At 49.4% G+C, this 18,168-nt stretch overlaps 1 protein-coding gene across 3 annotated transcripts; it reads right to left on the bottom strand.

Annotated features, from left to right (window-relative positions):
• Positions 1-162: 162 nt before the first annotated feature.
• On the bottom strand, positions 163-17,970 carry BRPF3 (bromodomain and PHD finger containing 3). 3 transcript variants are annotated; one of them, XM_071450507.1, is made up of 12 exons: positions 17,833-17,970; positions 11,584-12,986; positions 10,456-10,612; positions 9,822-9,953; positions 8,821-8,949; positions 8,164-8,476; positions 6,801-7,067; positions 6,169-6,646; positions 5,017-5,114; positions 4,313-4,410; positions 2,721-2,875; positions 163-2,426 (listed from the first exon to the last, which is right to left on the bottom strand). In XM_071450507.1, the coding sequence occupies exons 2-12, from the start codon at positions 12,966-12,968 to the stop codon at positions 2,243-2,245; spliced, it is 3,396 nt and encodes a 1,131-aa protein (XP_071306608.1). In that variant the 5' UTR covers positions 12,969-12,986; positions 17,833-17,970; the 3' UTR covers positions 163-2,242. The 3 variants fall into 3 exon arrangements, with proteins under 3 accessions (XP_071306608.1, XP_071306607.1, XP_071306606.1); XM_071450506.1 differs by lacking the exon at positions 17,833-17,970 and adding an exon at positions 17,661-17,796; XM_071450505.1 differs by lacking the exon at positions 17,833-17,970 and adding an exon at positions 13,842-13,976.
• Between the last annotated feature and the right edge of the window lie 198 nt (positions 17,971-18,168).

Raw genomic sequence — 18,168 nt, 5'->3', positions numbered from 1 at the left:
AGGCAGAACAAGAAACCCCTCCCTGTGTCACCTCCTTGTCACTGCTCTGCCCACCTGCACCTGGGAGCACTGGGACAATTCAAACCATCACGGCAAGTTCTGGATTTCAGGACAACATTAGAAGGAAGAACTCTTTCTGAGGGTGGTGGTTTGTTGTTTTGCTTTTTTTTTTCCATACATTAGAACATTTATTTCTCAGAGAGAAAATATAGTCTCAGACAGTCAGATTATAGTAGGTAAAATTAGCTTTTTTTTTCTTTACAAGCATAGATTTTTCTTATTACTTCTCTTATACCATCTGATATAAACAATTCTAGAAAGCAAATAAACTCACTTTCTACAATAAATAGAGCAATCTGTGCTTTACAGCAGACTGACAGTAACATTTAGGTTCTGTAGCAACAACAGGATATCAGCCAATCCAAATTCTAAACTCATTTAAAAACCAAACAAAACGAAAAAAACCAAGGAAAAAAAAAAAAAAAGACCAACTCCCAAGACCTTAAGACATATACACAGGTCACTAGTCCACAGCTGAGCTACCACCTGGAAAAGTGTATGTTCCTTTAAATAAATTACACTGTGTGCATATAAAAGACCCAGCAACACAACTGAGGACTTCAAGAATGGTGACAAGAGGTCTAAATAATTTAGAACATTTTACAGCTATATACACAACATCCTTCCCTAGCCACACTCCATGGGCATTATTATCACTATTAATATTTTTACAAACTCCTATGCCCCATCTCTATATGTTAAAGGAATCTTAAAATTCCTTCAAATGCAGTTCCATGCCCCAATGTATAAGAAGTGGTATTTTTAAAAAAGTAGAGCAAGTAGAAATGGCAGTGATTACTCCCTACTATTCATTATCATTAATTATTATTATTTTGACTCCACATTCTCTTCAGTATGAAAAAGTTAAAAATAATTTAAAAATACTGAGTTAAAAAGCAAAATGATGATATTCAATCTACAATCTTGCTTTGCACCTTTGGCTCTTTAAAATGGGAAAGCAAAGAGGGATATGCAACAGAAGAGATCAGAGAAATCATAAAGTCCTTGGCTAATAGAAAAGATTTAGTCACCAAGTTCCCAAACATCAGTTTGTCCCTGTTTTGTTTTTTTTTTTTGCAATGCAAACCCAAACCAACAGGGATTGTCTGGGTTTACCTGGATGACAACACGGGAGACCCACACACCAGGGAAGGATGTGCACGTGTGGGAGAAGGTGAAACAGCAGAAGGGTTGTGTGCTCTGGTCAGTGCTTGCTTTCAGTCCAAAATGTGGCAGAGGAAAACAGGGAGACAGAAAAGAGGAGGGGGAAAAAAAGGAAGAGGAGCCTGACACCAAATGTGCATAAACCAACACAAAAGATGCATCTCCCTCCAACCCTGATCAACCTCAGTGCCTGAAGAGCTGCTCCAGCTCAACAGACACCTCCAAAATTACTTCTTAAAAAAAGGAAGTTATCTTTTCTTAGGTACTGTGCTAAGTCATGATATGAAATGTTACTGCAACAAGCAGAGTCACAGAAATCAGAACTGAAATGTGAAACTACAAAATCAATTTCTAAGACATACATATAGACACAGATCAGGTAATTTGATTTTCATCTTTAAAGCTCTGTGCATCTGTGCATGAAACTGTGCAGGGGGGAAGGTTACCAAAATCTCAAGCTTTTCTAAATGCAGTGAGAGAAATCTAAACATGAAAACACAATGTAGGTAGGCAGGAGAATCACAATCAGAGCTCCCAGCTATGATTCTGTGCGGTTTTCATGTGACAGGACAATGCCATTTAAAGGAAAATGAAAAGGCCAATGATGGTTAGGGTAAATTTGGCACAAGAAAGTCCAGTTGGGATTTCTGTAAAGAATCCTGGGGGTGCCAGGTTCCCAGGAATTACCTGGGACTGGCTGATGACTCAAAACCCTGGCGGTCCAGGAGAGGAGAGGACGGTGCATGAGGCCCCAACATCCAAGTGCTGTGTGCTCTGCTCACTGCAGCAACTCACCTTGGCTCCTGGCACCTGTCAGCTTTTCCTACCTACCTTACTCCCTGTAGACTACATTTCATCTCCTGCCAGCTCTTCAGCAAGACACATTCAGGAAGAAGCTGGACAAGGGGTTTTTTGGCACATTTCAGGGTACTCCGAGGCGTGCTGCCAGCTGCTGGAGGTGCTGCCCTCTGCCGTGCAGGGAGCTGGAGCTGTGGAGGAGCAGAAGGGCTGCCCCACCTCACAGGTAGGTGGCTGGGATGAAGGGGTTGTCCCCCTGCACTCGGCTCAGGTGGATCATGGCTCGGTCGTAGGCCACCTGCACCGACTTGCGGATGCTGGTTTTGCGTCCCTCCATCATCTTCAGCTTGTCCACGGTGTCATCCACGCCCAGGGGAAAGACTTTGTCCCGTGGCAGCCACTGCCTGCAGCAGAGAGGAGGGCACAGACCTGTCACCTCCTGCCCAGGAGCAGTTAAACCCACGTGATGCATTTACTCATCATCACTGCCCCACAACGATGGGACAAATGTTTAAATCCCTGCATTTAACATAGAAGAAGCCCCTGCACCAAAATGCCTTGTGAGCACAGACTTGTCTCTGCATGTTTCAATTCCCCAATTTCCATGTAACATCATCAGAATCCCTCTGTGCTCCCAATCCCAAAGATCATGTTAAATCACACTCACTCTCACCACAGAGCTGTGTGCACACACTCACCAGGTTCTCTTGTTGTCAAAGAAAAGGACAAGGAAGAGTTTTTCTCCTGCCTCTGTCTGCCTCTGCTCCCCCAGCTTCAGGACATCCATGGGGGGCACAGGGATGGGGACCCCATTGTGCAGCAAACCCTCGCGCGGCATCTTGGGGTCGATGATCTGGGGACAAGGGGGAGGACAATCAGTACAAAATCCTTCCAAGCAATGAACAGAATGCATTATTCTTCTGTTCTTTCAGTGTATCCAAGCTAGACAAATTAAGGCTATTTTGGGTGGGTAAGCAGAATTGCTTGTTTTCTAAAAAAATTTCAGCCTGAGGCTTCCCCTGTGGCAGGGAAGCCAGTCAGTCCCAAAGCCAGGCACCCCATCTTGGAAAATGAGTGTCTGTGGTTTTGTGTGGCTGTAAATGCACTCACACTAATGGGAAATTCAGCACAAACTCAGCATTATTCTGTTCAGCAAAGGATTTTGCTCCCCCACACAGAACTCCAAATAAATGCAATGCTCCTGCTGTACTCCACAGGCAAATGTGATTTCACAACAGCTCCATTCTGGAACAACTCAGTTGACATCAGTGGCATTGCTCAGATTTACACTGCATTAGATCAGAACCAGGCCAAATATTTTGAGAGTTGACAAGCAGTGCTGGCTCCATCAAGCCAGATGAACAGAGACTACAGTAATTTGGAAGATAAGTCACAACAAATACATCAGTTCTCCCCCTATAAAGCAGAAATGTCCATGTGCACATTTGTGCTATGTCAGCACAGGAGAAGAAAACAGCAGAGGGTGCCTGCAATACTCAGTCTGTTCTCCCCCTCCTAAGGGCTTGAAAAAGTAGATTGGCTTTGACATTGGCCATCTGTAGGAATTTATTAAGACACTTTGCCACCACAACAGGCTGCTACAGAAAAAGCCTTTTTTGGAGGCAGTCTCAGTGGTTAAACCCATTCTAAGCCACAGTTTAACTCTGGCTGTAGCCACGTGGAGAACTAAAACTGCTTTGGCTGATCCATGGATGCTCCCTCTTCTGGGCTTCCACCTGGAGTAAGAGCATGGATGAGGGTGACACTTCCAGCAGAATCTGCCCTTTTTGGTGGCATTAATAGATAAATATCCAAAGGCAGACAGACAGTAAGAAATACCATTCAAGGGACACGCATATATGCTCATATTTAAATCAAACGTATGGTTGTTGCAAGAGGATGTGGACATGACAGGGCCAGCTGGGCACCTACAGATGGAGCTGTGCTCACCAAACAGGAAAATGCAGGCAGCAGAACCTAGAGCCTGCAGGTTCTATTATTCAGTAAATTCAGGTCTTCTCATCCCCACAGTACTGAATGACTTTCCTCAGAGGAGAGGAAAGAGCTCCTACCCCTGACAATGACAGACCAAAGTGTTATGAATCCTCTGCAAAGCTCTGAGACAACGAGCACAGGGAAAATTCACCATGCAAAGGGGAAAGGAGAAAACCAAAAAGCACATATTTCATTATTTTGGGAAGTTTCCCTTTTCTGTCTGGTTACAGCAGAACTGTGTCCTGGGCTGCCTGAGCTGCAGGGTCAGGTTGTGGGGGAGCCACAGGGCACTCACCAAGGCAGGGTAGGAGGGATAACCACGGCACTTGGCCCACACCAGCTCCAGGGGCTCCAGCTCAGCCTGGCTCTCAAAGGACATCAGGAGAGGCCTGCCTAAGGGACAGCAGGAGACAGAGCTTAGGAGCTGCTACCAGCAAGAGGGTTATGAAAACACAAGGAACACATTGTCACCTCACCCAGGCCTCATCTCAGCAGCCATCAACTAAAGCAGATGAACAACTCTAGTACTTAAAGCACACTGACAGGACAGAAAGGAAAATGACTTGTTTCTCTCTATAGGAACTGGGTGTTTATGATAAAACTCAGCATGTACCAAACTCCAGCCTTCTTTGTGCTCTGTCAGTACAGTCAGGTTCAGCACTAGGACAAAGCCACAGTCTCCTAAATCATGGGTCATGTGGCTTCACATGAACTCTTCAATACAGAAATGCTAATCAGATTGAGTCACTGAAATCAAATGGCCCCACAATGGATTTGGTCATGGATATGAAATTGGCCAGTCCTGGTCCTGGAAAAGGAGTAATCTTCATTAATGAAAATGTTATCTGCAATAAGCTAAACTTGTAACAAAGCAGGTGACAGTGCCCAGGCAGGTCCAGCCTGGGTGGTCTGTGCAGGATTGGCTCCTGGTGTGCTTTGAGATGTGCTCCCCCTGGTTCAGGTGGGTGCAGAGCAGGGGGTGCTGGCAGCAATTCTCACCTGAACCACTGAAATCAGAGTCTCCATTCACACCCTCCAAGAGGGGCACCCGAGAAAGAGCCGGCTTCCCTCGGCTCCGCTTGGGAGGCACCAAACCACTGTCAGGAAAAATGCAGGGCATTAGGAGAAAACAGATTATCCTGGACAACAAAGACAATGGATTCCCCAAACTGGGTTAAAATCCCAAAAATTAACTGCATTGGTGCAACACTGGCATGAAAAGAACACTGAATACTTGTGCAAAATGTGATCTCTTCTGGTGAAAGAGAATGGACATCATCCCAGCTTTACCATGAGCCAGGGAAAGGCCTCACAGAAACCCAGCTGTAAACATGAGGAAGAAGCCCAGTGAAGACTTCACACCTGAGAGCTGATGGAATGATGCCTGGAGCTTGCATGGGCTACACCAGTTGTGTATAGGCTTGAGAGATGACACAGCAGCCCCCCAGTAAAACTCCAGTATGAAACTGGGCTTTGCCAGCCCATATCCTGAACATCCTTTCACCCCCTCACTACAAACATTTCAGAAAATGGACTGCCTCCACCTCAAGCAATCATATTTTTTCACTCATTGTAATTTTTTTTTCTTTTACAGTTTTATAATAAGCAACCTATTGTGATTTTGGTGCTGGAAAAGAAAGACTGGAGAAAAAGTAGCAAACACAGCTGCTCCTAAATAGAATAATTGCACAAGTTATGCACAAGACATCAGAAGATGTCAGGTGCTTGCTTTAAGTCTGTTCAGTCATGTTTGAAGTGCCCGGTTCTGCTCAAACTTCTGAGAGGAAGAAAGCAGCTGTTTAGTAGGTGGTGAAAGTTCAGCTTTACCTGCAGTGCTGCACTGAAAATTTGAATTCAAGTTTTTCCAAGTTTTGGTTCCCAAGAACTGCATCAGCAGAGAGGATGTGCATGCACTGAGAAAGAGCAGTGTAACAACACACACCCACTGAAAATCACTGAAAATCAAGCACTGCTTTTGGGACCTGCAGCTTAAGAGGACAGGATGAAAACTCAGCAGCTTTTTGTGTTTTAGAGTCAACACACAAGTAACAGTCTGGGCTGGGTTTGGAACTAAGAAGTCAAAGAACAGAATCAGAGAGATTAACTCAGCCACAGAAGGTGTTTCAGGAACAGCTCTGCCTGGGCACTCACCTGCAGGCTTCAAACACCAGCCCAGTGCCCAGGGCAGAGCGTTTCCGTGCCTGTCGCTCCCCGTCGGGGCAGGGGGGTGAGTGCTGCCCGCCCTGCCTGTGCTCCTCGCCGTTCTCCAGGGAGCATTCCAGACCCCTCTGCAGCTTCACACCGTTCTTGGCTTTTTTAAAAAGGACCGATGTCCGCCGGCCCACGCTGCTGAGAGCGGGGCTGGCCGGGCTGTCTGCAGGGGGCAGGGCCAGGCCGTTGAGGCCGTTGTTGGACAGCAGGCGTTGGAAAGCCTGGCTCTCCTGCTGCAGAGCCTTCTTGTCAAAGAGCTCCCTGTCTGACACCATCCTCCTCTGCAGCTGGCTCAGGGACCTGCTGTCACTGATGGGTTTGAGTGTTGGAGGGTCCTGCAGAGAGTCCAGCTCTGAGAGGGTGGGTGCGGGTCCTGTGGGCTCCAGGGTCGGAGGGTATGGGAGCTTGGCACCATCTCCTAAAGGAACAAAGAATCTGCTTGAGCTTTTTGGCAAGGATCATTCCCAAAACTACCAACAGCCATCCCCATCTTTCACTAAAGTCACAGGAGAAACAGCAGCTTTGACTGCTGATGAGCACTAGAGACCTGGAACCAAAACCCTTCTGCTCACCTTTGTCCCCTTCCTCATCCCCGTCCCTGGGCGCTGTGTCCAGCCCGTGCCGTGGCACAGCGTCCCCGTTGGGCAGGGCCTTGCTCTGCTGCTGCTGGGCCAGTTTGTGGCGGATGGAGTTGATCTCGCGCCGCAGGAGCCGGACGCGCCGCGTGCGGGCGCCGCTGGAGCGCATGGTGCTCACCGTGTCCAGCTTCTCCAGCAGCTCCTTCAGCTGCGCCTCCAGAGACAGGTGAGCCCGGTTCTCCGGGACCAGGATGTTATCCACTGCAGCAAAGAGAGGGCAACAGTGAAGGGAAGGAGTGAAGCTTCGTGGAGAAGCATCTGGGGCCAGTGCCAGGCCTCATTCCCTCTGATGCTGTCCATGAATCGATCGCTTTAGCCTGGGGATTTAGCAGTCAATGACTTTGGAGCCTGGACTTCTTCCTTCTCTGGATAAAAAGCAGCTGATTCAACTTGCACTGTCCCTCAGTTCCTGTTACTGCCCCAGGGGCAACAGTGAAAGGACGTGTCTGCACCCCACACAGAACAGCTTGTGGTCTAGGCATTGTCAGAAACCTATTTCATTGTCAGATTAAATGACAAAATCAGACCACAAACATAAGCGGCCAAAATGTAACATATTTTCCATTCCTCTGGCTCTGCTGGAGGGCTGGCATCCACTGGAGCAGGACAGACAGCTGAACACCTACACAAATTTCATCATGACTGTCCATCTGCACCCAAGAGGCCTTCAACACTTAGGAGCCAGATGGCACACGGCAAGCTCTGTGTGCTTGATGGCTGTACTAAGCTTAGCCAAGTTACTCAACCAATGCTTTGGAGCTGCATCTCAAGAGGGCTGTGGGAATGGATGGGGTTGTGTTGGGAATGGAAAGTCTCAGCTAGAAGAATTGCTTAGGTCCCATTACCTTCCCCCCTCATCACCCTCTTTCAGCCCTCAGTGCTCCATCTAACCCAGCTGCTGCTGCACATTTTGCCAGTTTACAATGAAATATATGAGCTTTCCCCAGAGTAAAAAATCCCAGACCCAAGTTTGCACTGCTCTTTAAAATAGTGAAAAAAAGAGTTTATATGACATTTCTGGCACAAATCAAAGAGCATGGGCAGTTTACAAGGCTCTGCCAAGACAGACATGCACTGGGAGAGCTGGAGCTAAGCTGCACCCAGCTCAGAGTGCCCAGCTCACCTGAAATCCCACTCCCTGGGGTTCTAAAGGAGTTCTATACGTGCCTAGGTAAACAGACGGGTAGGAAAATCCTCCTTTGCAGAACAATTTCCATGCAGGCTGAACAACATGCTCACAACTAAATCTACGATCTGCCTGAGGGGGAAAAAAACCCCACAGATCATCATGACTCACCATCCTCCCAAGAAAAGCGGTAAAAGTCGTGGGGCTTGGGCGACTCAGGCAGGTGAATCCCCACGCCAGGGTCAAAGCCGATGCTGTCGGCCTGGCGCCGCGCGTGACGCAAAATCGCTCCCCCGAGGTCCCGGAGCCGGACAGCTGCTCGGTGGAAAATCGTGTCTTTAGCATTATACCTCATGCAGTTGGCAACTATAAGGTTAAAGTCTTCCTCAAACTCATCCAAGGTTCGGTACAGGTGGGACTCCAGCTTCCGCCTCATGGTGGAAAAATCCATTGGGTTGGAAATGAATTCCAGGTAATCTGGAACCTAAACATATAAAACCTGTACAATTACAAAAACCATTTACTAGCCAACCAGAGCGCACCCAGCACAAGCACTCTTAATGCCCCTTCCACTGGCAAGGGGCAGCAACAGATGTTCATTTCTGTGTCACCCAGGCAAGGCAGACATGCCCTGGCTCTGCAAAACATTACTCATCCAAAATGTGCTAAACTTTCAGAAAAAAATACCCTTTTTTTGTCCTGAACACATCATGAGTCCTTTTTGAGATAGTTTTTAGTCCACCAGCAGCTTGAGACAAGGTGGTTTGTGCTTCTGCCCAGCAATATCTCATCTACAACCCACTAAGCCCCTCTAGGAAAGGGACTTGCCTCGTTCAGGTTAACAGGCTCTGTGAAGATCTGGGCAGCATCCTTCTCCTGCAGCAGGTCCAGGGTTGTGCGGAGCAGGACATTGAACGGGGTCAGCTGCAGCTCCATGGCAGCCTGCTGCACCTTGACCTGGCAACAGAACACAGGACAGGAGTCCAGGAATAACTCACTGAGAACAGGATCTATGGGTAGAGTCTCCCTCCAGATTCTTCTGAATCATCCCCCCAGCTTTACTCAGTGGTGGAAACCTCAGGCCAGCATTGCTGTAGAACTTCTGGCAAACTCCTTGCACTCTCCATGTACATTGCCCAGTCCAATCCTTTTACATGGGGAGCTCCTGTTTATTCAATCTCACAAAGTCAAAACAAGAGGAAACCCCAGGATACTACAATTAAAAATGAAAACAGGCTTTTCATGCCTGGTAAATTATCCTGGAGAACTCCCTGCCTCAAGATATTGTTATTTTGCTAATTAGCAACATTATATAAAAACTAAAAGTATGCAGGCATTTATATGAACAACAACATCCATAATTAGACTAGAGAGCAAAAAACAAAGTTTAAGACACAAGCTCTCAGACTTCAAGGCAGAAACCAAACAACAGTGGTTAGATGTCTGCAAATTCCTAATACAGTTCCCTCTATCCCTTAGGAAGTCTCTAAGACTGCTTGATTTCAAGCAAACAAGTTGTAGCACTGAAAATCTCCTGCATGGAAAATCTATTCAAAGAAGACTGGAACAAGATAAAAGTATTTATTTGTCCTTTAACATCTTCATTTCTTTGATCTTATAATCACTTGTTATGTCATTAAGTCAACACTTCAGTAACAAAGGTAAGCAAGTCTGTTTACACAGAGCAAACTGCATTTGATGTGCTCAGCAACAAGACTGCATCAATGAGAGAATGAATATAGATAAAGATCACACTTTTCCCCAAAATCACAGAGAGCTTGCATGGGGCTGAAGTTAAGAGCAGGAACTGGACAGCCAGAACTCCCTACCTGCTCCCGTTTGAGCTTTTCCCTCTTGCGGATGAGCTCGATGAGCAGCCGAGCCCGCTCCAAATCGTGCCGGAGCTTCTGCCAGTACTTCAGCTCCTCCTTCACCGCACTCGTCTTCTCATCCTGCTCCTTCTGCAAAACACGAGTGGGGTGAGATAAAGAACACCACAGGCTTCCTGTGCTTCCTTCTTTCTCTAGGAATCCTCTGGGAATTGCTCTTAGAGTCTTCCTCTTACTGCCTTGGCTCTTCTTCAGGCCATGTCCCCTCCTTCCTCCAGCATTTAGCTCTCTAACAGAGAGAACATCAGCTTTTCTAGATTCTACCTTACCAGTGAAATTACCCCAAATTATCCTGCAGCTTCACCCTGGGAACACACTTCAGTGTGTGCTCATTTACACCCTCCCTGCTTTTACATCCAAGTTTATTACAGAGGCTGGGATTTTTCTGTGCATTGGAGCAGCAGCCCAAAGCACGAACTCAGTTCCTCAGGCATGAGCGCACCAAGAGGAGACCGAGAGAGACATAAATCTGATCTTTTCCCCCTCGCTCCCTCCCCAGCCACGCGTTAGCTCAGCTCCTGCTGGAAGGCAGGCTGGGAGCCCTGCCCTGAGAGCTGAGGGGAGCAGTGGGTACCTGCTCAGCGTTCCTCTGGGACTGCAGGTGCGAGTGCAGCCGCCGGATCAGGGGCACCCCGTTCCTCGCCTGCCGCTTCAGCAGCCAATAGTTGTGCAGCCTCTGCATGAACTGGTTCTTCCTCTGCAGGGAGAGCCCACTGCAGATCTTGTTCAGCCTGAAGAAAGCACAGAGTGTCATGGAGCCAGCTGCAAAGCAATCGTGGCTTTGGGGACCCTGGGGTCTCCTGATGAAGCTTTGCAGTGTTGTGTCAATGCTCACTCTGCAGTACACACGAACTGGGACAATCTGGGATCTCCTCACATGCAGACAGATGTGCCCCCTTTCCATACTGGAGGGTCCCACCAAGCACTTGCCACAGCACAAAGTATGAAATCATCAATTCAGCTCCAAGCCTTAATTTCAAATCTAATTCCCGTGTCAAGAACCTTCCAGGGGCCATTTAAGTTTGATGTTATTAATCTGGAGCCTTGGAAATTAATTTGACAGGAGTCCAAGAATAATGGATCACCTATTCTAACCTTTGCTTACCATTCTTATCTTACACATGGTGCCTTATCAGCCCATCTGTTAAAACAGACACATCAACACACTTCCTAAGGCACCAAACAAAAATTCAGCACTACCTAGTTCTGCATGAGGGAGAGCTGGGAGAAAAATACAAAAATACAGCCAAAGTCAAAGCTGCTTGCAACACTGTCAGGTTTGACATGCTCTGTAGTAAAAGGAGGAATTAAGAAACTATGGAATGAAATCTCAACAATTTTAATAGTGGGATGACCCCTACCTGCCTACCAACCTGTAATGCCTCAAGTAGTTTAAAAATGCCCCCAGGGTAGATGGGTGTTTGCCATTAGGGACCACCACACAGTCTGCATTACACAACAGCTTGGGATGGCTGCTCAGCAAAGCCAGAGAACCACAGTGACACTCAGAAGAAACCACAGTGACACTCAGAAGAAACCCAGCCACAAGTTATGCTGCAGAGCACTCTGAAAACAGTTATTGCTAAAGCCTTGACTGAAGATTCAGTGTTTCCAAGGTCAACAATGAGAGGGACTGAGCCCTTAAAACAGACCCTGCTCAGCTACAGCTGTCCAACTCCTTCCCTAAACCTGCAACGCTCACCTGTAAGATGGAATTTGTGCAACGGTCACCACGGGCATGGACGAACGCCCTTTGGTCACGTCACCAGGCTCCTTTTTGATCTTTTGCTTCAATTTCACTTGGTTTTTCTTCACAGACCCTTTGGGAGGGCCAGAACTGACTTCGTCCTCTTCCTCCTCCTTCACAGTGACCTCCTGCCAATCACCACCAGCAGCTGGGCACCCTCTTCTCACCGTGCCAGGCGGGGAGTGGCTCTCACAGTAGGCAGTCTTGCGCACGGTGAACGTGGTGCCGTTGATGCTGGTCTCCCTCATGGGCTCAATCTTCATGAAGAGACCTGCTCTCTGAGCACAGGTGACGTGGAAGGCAGTGTAACAGTTCACCTTGTGGCATTGGATAGCAGCTCCCATGCCCTTCTGCTTGCAGATACAGCACGTGAGCTTCCACCGAGCTGGAGGGATGTTGTTGATCCCTTCGATGGGCTCCAGGAACACAGTGTTTGCAAAGCACACCTCTGGGATCCAGATGGCACAGACCACGTGAGCCCAGCGGCCATCACTGGTCTGCTTGAAGGCTCCCCCTTTGTTTGGGCAAAGGACACAATCCACGGGGCGAGAAGGGGACTGTAAGCAGCAGCGGCAAAGCCACTGCCCCTCGGGGATGTAGGGCACGCCGTAACACTCCTGGTGCACGGCCAGATTGCAAATGTCACAGAACAGGATGACGTTGCTGTTGTGACACTCATCGTCCATGCAGACGCAGCAGAAGGCATCCTCGTCGATGAGGGACTGCTGAGCCCCGTTGTTGCGGCTCTCGAGGTACGACTCCTTTTCCAGCCGATCCACCAGCAGCTCAAAAGTGTCAGCAGAAACTGTCCCATAACCATCAGCCCTTCTCTTCTCGTTGACCATCTCCAGCCATGCCAGATCCTCCTCATCCATGTCATACTCCACTTCTACATCGAGGTCCTCGGGAGGCTTCTCAATGTACCGGTAGTAGGCAGCAGGGAGGGGAGGAGCATCTGGCTGGCTGAAGGAGTCCACCACACGGAACTTGGGCTGGGGCAAGTGCAAAGATATCCCTGGCGCATGTTTGGAGCAGGACTCCTTCTTCTTGCCTTTGGAAGGTGTTTTCTTAGACTTGGAAGTGAAGAGGGGCTGCTCACTGTTCTCCTTGTTGCTGTTGCACTCGGTGATGTCCTGGGCCGTCAGCTCGTCCTCGGTGATGAGCTTCAGGGGGTCGTAGATGCTGATGCGGTGGAGGCGCCCGTCGATGTCCACCTCCACGATGCGCTGGGCCTGCGCGTACGTCAGCGTCTCGCGCGTGGGCGAGCACTTGAGGCTGTAGGGCGAGGGAGAACGCCTCCCCTCCAAGTGCTGCCGGCACCTCCTCCGAGGCTTCCTCATCCCGGTGCTCCAGAGACCCTGGGACACAACAGGACACAGGACAGGGTGAGACAGGAGACGAGCAAGAAGCAGCGCAGACTGAAAAACTCACTCAGTGCTGCAGTAGAGAGAATTTCTACCAGACTCCAGCAATTTCAGGCTCTGAAGTTGCTCTGAAGTTGTAACTGAGTCTTTATACCTTAGATACAGGCAGGTATTTGATATATCAGCCATTTCCTGCAATGTGTATCAGAGCAATGCACGGCACCCTCCAACTTCCTCTATTTGCACCTCAGATGTACATTCCAGCACACCACCAGTGAGAAAAACTCAAAATCATTTGACAGCACGATATACAAACAGTGTGCTGTGCACCTAGATCAGCAAACCATTCAGATCCCCTGGAATTCAAACAACACCCTTCACATCTTCTTGCACCATTCACATATGAAGCTCACAAAAACCAACAAGCTCTCCTCTGCTCTTTTGCCTGTGACTTTTCATTTATATCCCCAAATGTGCTGTTTTCCAGATGAAAAGGAATGCACCATTTGGGTCTTATGAATGCAGTTTCCAATTTAATTTTTTTTTTTTTGTCACCTCCAGATGAGAAAACTAATGGTTCTCCCTCAGTCCACGAGGGAGCTCCTCCAGGTTCCACAGCTCAGGGCTGCCACCACCTATCCTTCTATTCTGACACTGCAGATGCAAAAAAGTCCCGTAATGAAAAATCATCCTCCAGTTTTGCTTTTCCTTCTGTCAAGGGTCACAAACAGAACCAGAGGATGAACTGAGCAATGCAGCAGAGACAGGATGTGGATCCCTTCTGCTCTTCCACGAGGAAGTAAAGAGGGATGAAAAGGCAACAAGCAGCATGGATCCCAATGGACTTACAAGCTCTGGCGTTAGCCCCTCTGGAGCCACAACTCCCATTCATCCACCTGAGCCACCTGGCTACGGAGAGTCCATGGGGCTACAAGCAGGAAAGCAGCAAGACAGCTCCCAGCACCACGAGCTGTGAAACAGCACTTGCTCAGAGCCTTAACAAAAAGCCCCAGCCAGCTCTGCCCGCACAAACTGCTAATCAGCAAGGCAGATAATTAGCTGAGAGTCGGCTGCTGACATTAAGGAGGTGCCTGTGAGAGGGGAGCAGAGGAGAAGCCTGGGGAGAGGGTCTGGGGGAGGATTCAGACACGGTGGCAGCAGCTCGGTGATCGCAGGGTGAAGGAGGGAGCTGGCAAAGAGGGAAAGCAGAGAGGAAGCCAAGTGAGTAATGCAAGAGAGAAGGGCAGAGTCAAGGATGGGAACATGACTTATGGGAATAAACGAGCTGAGGCTGAAAGAAGTCGGAAAGGAGACAAAGAAAAGCAAATGTAAATTCTCTGTGAGAAGATAAGCCAGCCCAGAGCTTATCTGTTGCTATGCAGAGGCCTGAAGCAGCACCTCACCCTTATTTAAAGCAATCCACACATCCAGTTCCTTTCTGGGGGACCCACAGACAAGGAAACACACCATAAACCCACAATTGGTACTCAGCCAATGCAGTATTCGTGCTCCATGAAGGAGACATAGCTCCAGAAACTCTCAACTGTGTGCCACAGCAAGCAGCATCTCACAGGACCAGGACCTACAAGAAGTCCAAGCTTATTCCAGAAAGAAGGAGCAAATTCCAGAAGCAATACTTTTTCAAGAACAGGTTCTGTGAACCATGAGATTAAGCCATGATACCACCTGTGCCTTAAGAAACAAACAGGCTCTGGGAAAGATTTCCAAACTCTTCCCTGCAGCCACAGAAATAAGCTGCAGGTGCCAATTTCAGTATGCCCACCCATAAGGATGGAGCCTGTAAAATCAATTTTACCCCACATGTAAAATAAAAGATGATAATTTCTATCTGCAAATATAGGTACCACAAATCTTGGTGGAACCTTTGCCTTAAAACTTTAATCAGTCCCTTGATCCACACACTGCAGACACCCAACTGCACTCATCCTAGCTGAACTGCAATGGCTTCAATCAGTAGGAGAAAATAATTTTAAAAAGAGGTTATAAAGGTAACTTGATCATCAAATAAAAATAATAATAATAAAAAAAAACTAAAAGAAAATCCTGCTGACAAAAAGCTCTGTTACAATTCAGGCTGGTACAAGCAAAGAGGATATTGGAAGCAAAAATATATATGGAGGATAAAGTAATTATTATGAGCTGCCCACATACATCATTAATATTGTGTTCAGGAAAAATGAGGTAACAGCCAATTGCTTGAAATGCTGAGGGACAAGGAAATTTCAGTGAAACAAGCACCTGAAGGAACAGTTGTTTTATCTGTTAATGGGAAAAACAAGCATGCAGAGTTCCTTTAGTGGAACAATCAGTGTATTTCTAGACAAATTACCCCAAAGTGGGCTTTGCACCACAGCAACCAACTGCCATAAAACAACCCATTTGTAAAACACACAATTACTTAGCACTATGGAGAAGCACCTAAAATGGCATGGAAATTGCTGCCAGCGAGAACTGAGTGCCTGAAATGAGACATACACCTGGATATTAGGAGAGACACCTCCAAAATACCTTGAAAGCAGCACTGAAATCAACTCAGACAACTGAGCTGAGCACTGCGACCTTGCTGCTGTCTACAACAACAGAAACTTCTAAGCAGCAACCTAGGAATGTTTTGATTCCCTCTGCACACCTGAAAACACCTCCCAGCTACACATAATAAGGAACCCCTGTGTAAACGGCACCTGTGCACACTGAAATGCTAAAGATACTCAACATGAGCAGGGTTAAATGATATTTCAGCCCATGCTGATTCTGTCCTGCCACAGACAAAGGTTGCTGATGTGAAAGTAGAAAGTTCAGACACCTCTTTGCCACAATGTGCTCAAGGCATTCCAAAAAGCTCCCATCACCCATTTCTACTGGGGATTCCAATGGGAGCAGGGGGTGAAGCTCCCAGTGAGCACAACTGAGCAAACAAGGTGGCTACAACTCATAGAGCTGCTGGGAATGAATTTAACTCTACCCCAGGAGTTCCTTCAGGAGCGGTTTGATTCTCCTGAGCAGCAGCTTTCACACCTGTGGGCAATTACTGCAACAGGCAACTGAAAAACCAAGCCCATCATCAGGGTATGTAAATTTACTAGAAAGGGGGCTAAAGCTCCCCTGAAAAAAACAAAGAGATCAACAGGTATGGAAGAACATCATAGTATGTTATACACATAGCCTGGAATACTGAACACAAGTGGGTCCTCTAAAGGAAAGACTGTGATTCCCACCCATGCAACGCTGCCTTGGCCATCTCCAAGGGTCAGAAATACTTTTCTCGCACTGCAGGAGACCTACAGTCATGAAGAGTTTGGGGTTGTTGTTACCAAAGGCTGCCCCTCTTTAGGACATCAAGCCAAACATGAGGTCTGGAGATGTTCCTCAGCACTGCTCTCCTGCACCAGCAGCCACTCAGCTCCATGCAGCCACTGGGATTTAAAACCCAATGCTGTGCAATGGGGAACAGACACCCGTGGAGCTATTAAAAAACACATCTGTAAGAGAAAATCAATGGATGCCAGAGGAAAGAAACAACCTGAAACAGTTGCAGCCCCCTCTGCACCTTTCACCAGCCAAAACATCAGCAAAACTCCTGCTGCCCTCCACCATGTCCCTTCATGTTCCTGCCACGTCTGTGCTTGCCCGTGGTCCCCTCACACACCTGCCAAGGGTTTATGCTCCTCACACCCACATTGATGCCTACAATCAAATGTGTCGGTGCCCAACATATGTCACAGAGCTGCTTGCCTTGGCACATGCAGAGATCTCGATGCCTTGAGATCTGCCAATGCCCTGACACTGCTGTAACCAAGTCAAGCATGGAAGATGCACAGGCCTCGAGAAAGGCCCTCCCCCTGGAATGGGGAGGGTGCGAGACGGGCTGTGGATGAAGTTTCAGGTATAAAGTCAGGGCTCAGCAACACATAAGGTGCGCCATGAGCGGTGTCAGATCTCAGCAGCGACTGAGGGAACGGTGACATGCCCTCAGCTGTCAGGCAAAGGCGGGAGCCCTTGTCAGGAGCTATCCCGCAGGGAACTCCAGTAGCAGCCAGGGATCTGAGCCAAGGCAGAGCAGGGACTCGGAGAGAAATTAAGCTGTCCCGGGGAGGTGGAGAAGGCGATGAACCGCGGCGGGACGGAGCCGCGCTCCGGGCCCATTGCGCGGCCACCTCTCCCTACAGAGCTGCCACAGCCTCCAGAGAGCGCGAGCGCCGCAGGGCTGCAAGGCCATTGGCTGCCGCCGCCATCCATCACAGCGCCATCGCCAATAGCAACGCGAAGCTCTGCGGGGCTAACGGCGGGTGCGCTCGGCCCCGCCTGGGCCAATCGCGTGGGAGAAGGTGGGCGGCACCCCCGCCGCGCCGCGAAGAAGGGGGGGCCAAGATGGCGGCAATGGGGGGGCCCCGTTGACACGGCGCTGTCCGTTCCCCGTCCCTGGCCACTTTCCGCCGCTGCCCCCTCCTCGGCGAGGGATCGCGGGCCGCTCTCGCCGCACGGAGATGGAGCAGGGACGCGGGAGAGGCCCGCAAGCTGCGGCGCACCGGCCTCCCCCAGCTCCTTCCCGCCCGCCCGGTCACCTTCCCGCGACCCCGGCGCGGGGGTGTGTGAGGGAGGAGAGACCCCTGAAGGAAGGGTGTCGCGGCCTCCCGCGCAGAGCTTTACCTGGCCGGCTCAGCGCGCCGCTGCCGCGGCTTCTCCACCGTTGCCGCCGCCTCCTTTTGGGGGGAATTTTTGTTTTTGTTTTTCTTTTCCTTTTTTTTCCTTTTCCTTTTTTTTTTTTTTTTTAATTCTCTCCGCCTCCCCCTCCCCTCCCCCCTGGGGCGGACGGGCTCACCCAGCCGGCGGCGGGAGGGGAGGGCACAAGATGTCGGCTCCGTCCGCTCCGGCTACTGCCGCCTCCTCAGCGCCGCCTCCTCATTGCCGCTGCCGCCGCTGCTGCCGCCGCTGCTCCCGCCGCTGCCGCTCCGGCCCCGGTGCCGCTTCGCCCCCCACCACCCTCACCTCCCCCCCGCTCCCCCCCGGGGCTCCAGCGCCCCCGACGCTCTCGGTGCTGTGGAGGCGGGGGGGGAGCAGGGGACACACGCTCAAGATGGAGGCGGCGGTGGCGGCGCGGGCCGGCCGAGCGGCGGGGAGAGGCGGCAGCCAGCGGCCAGGCGGGGGAGGGGGCTCC

Source organism: Agelaius tricolor, unplaced genomic scaffold (genome assembly GCF_023055355.1).
Source record: "Agelaius tricolor isolate 1412-34295 unplaced genomic scaffold, bAgeTri1.0.p SCAF_30, whole genome shotgun sequence".
NCBI classification, from domain to species: Eukaryota; Metazoa; Chordata; class Aves; order Passeriformes; family Icteridae; genus Agelaius; species Agelaius tricolor.
Note: the sequence above shows the minus strand (reverse complement) of the source record. Positions and strands in the feature narration are given on the sequence as shown.

Coding starts and splice junctions, on each gene's coding strand:
- BRPF3 (XM_071450505.1), bottom strand. CDS start 13,880: ATGGGAGTTGTGGCTCCAGAGGGGCTAACGCCAGAGCTT. Junction 7,068..8,163: donor CCGCTTTTCTTGGGAGGATG/GTGAGTCATGAT, acceptor TCTTTGCTGCAG/TGGATAACATCCTGGTCCCG. Junction 4,411..5,016: donor CTCTGATTTCAGTGGTTCAG/GTGAGAATTGCT, acceptor GCTGTCCCTTAG/GCAGGCCTCTCCTGATGTCC.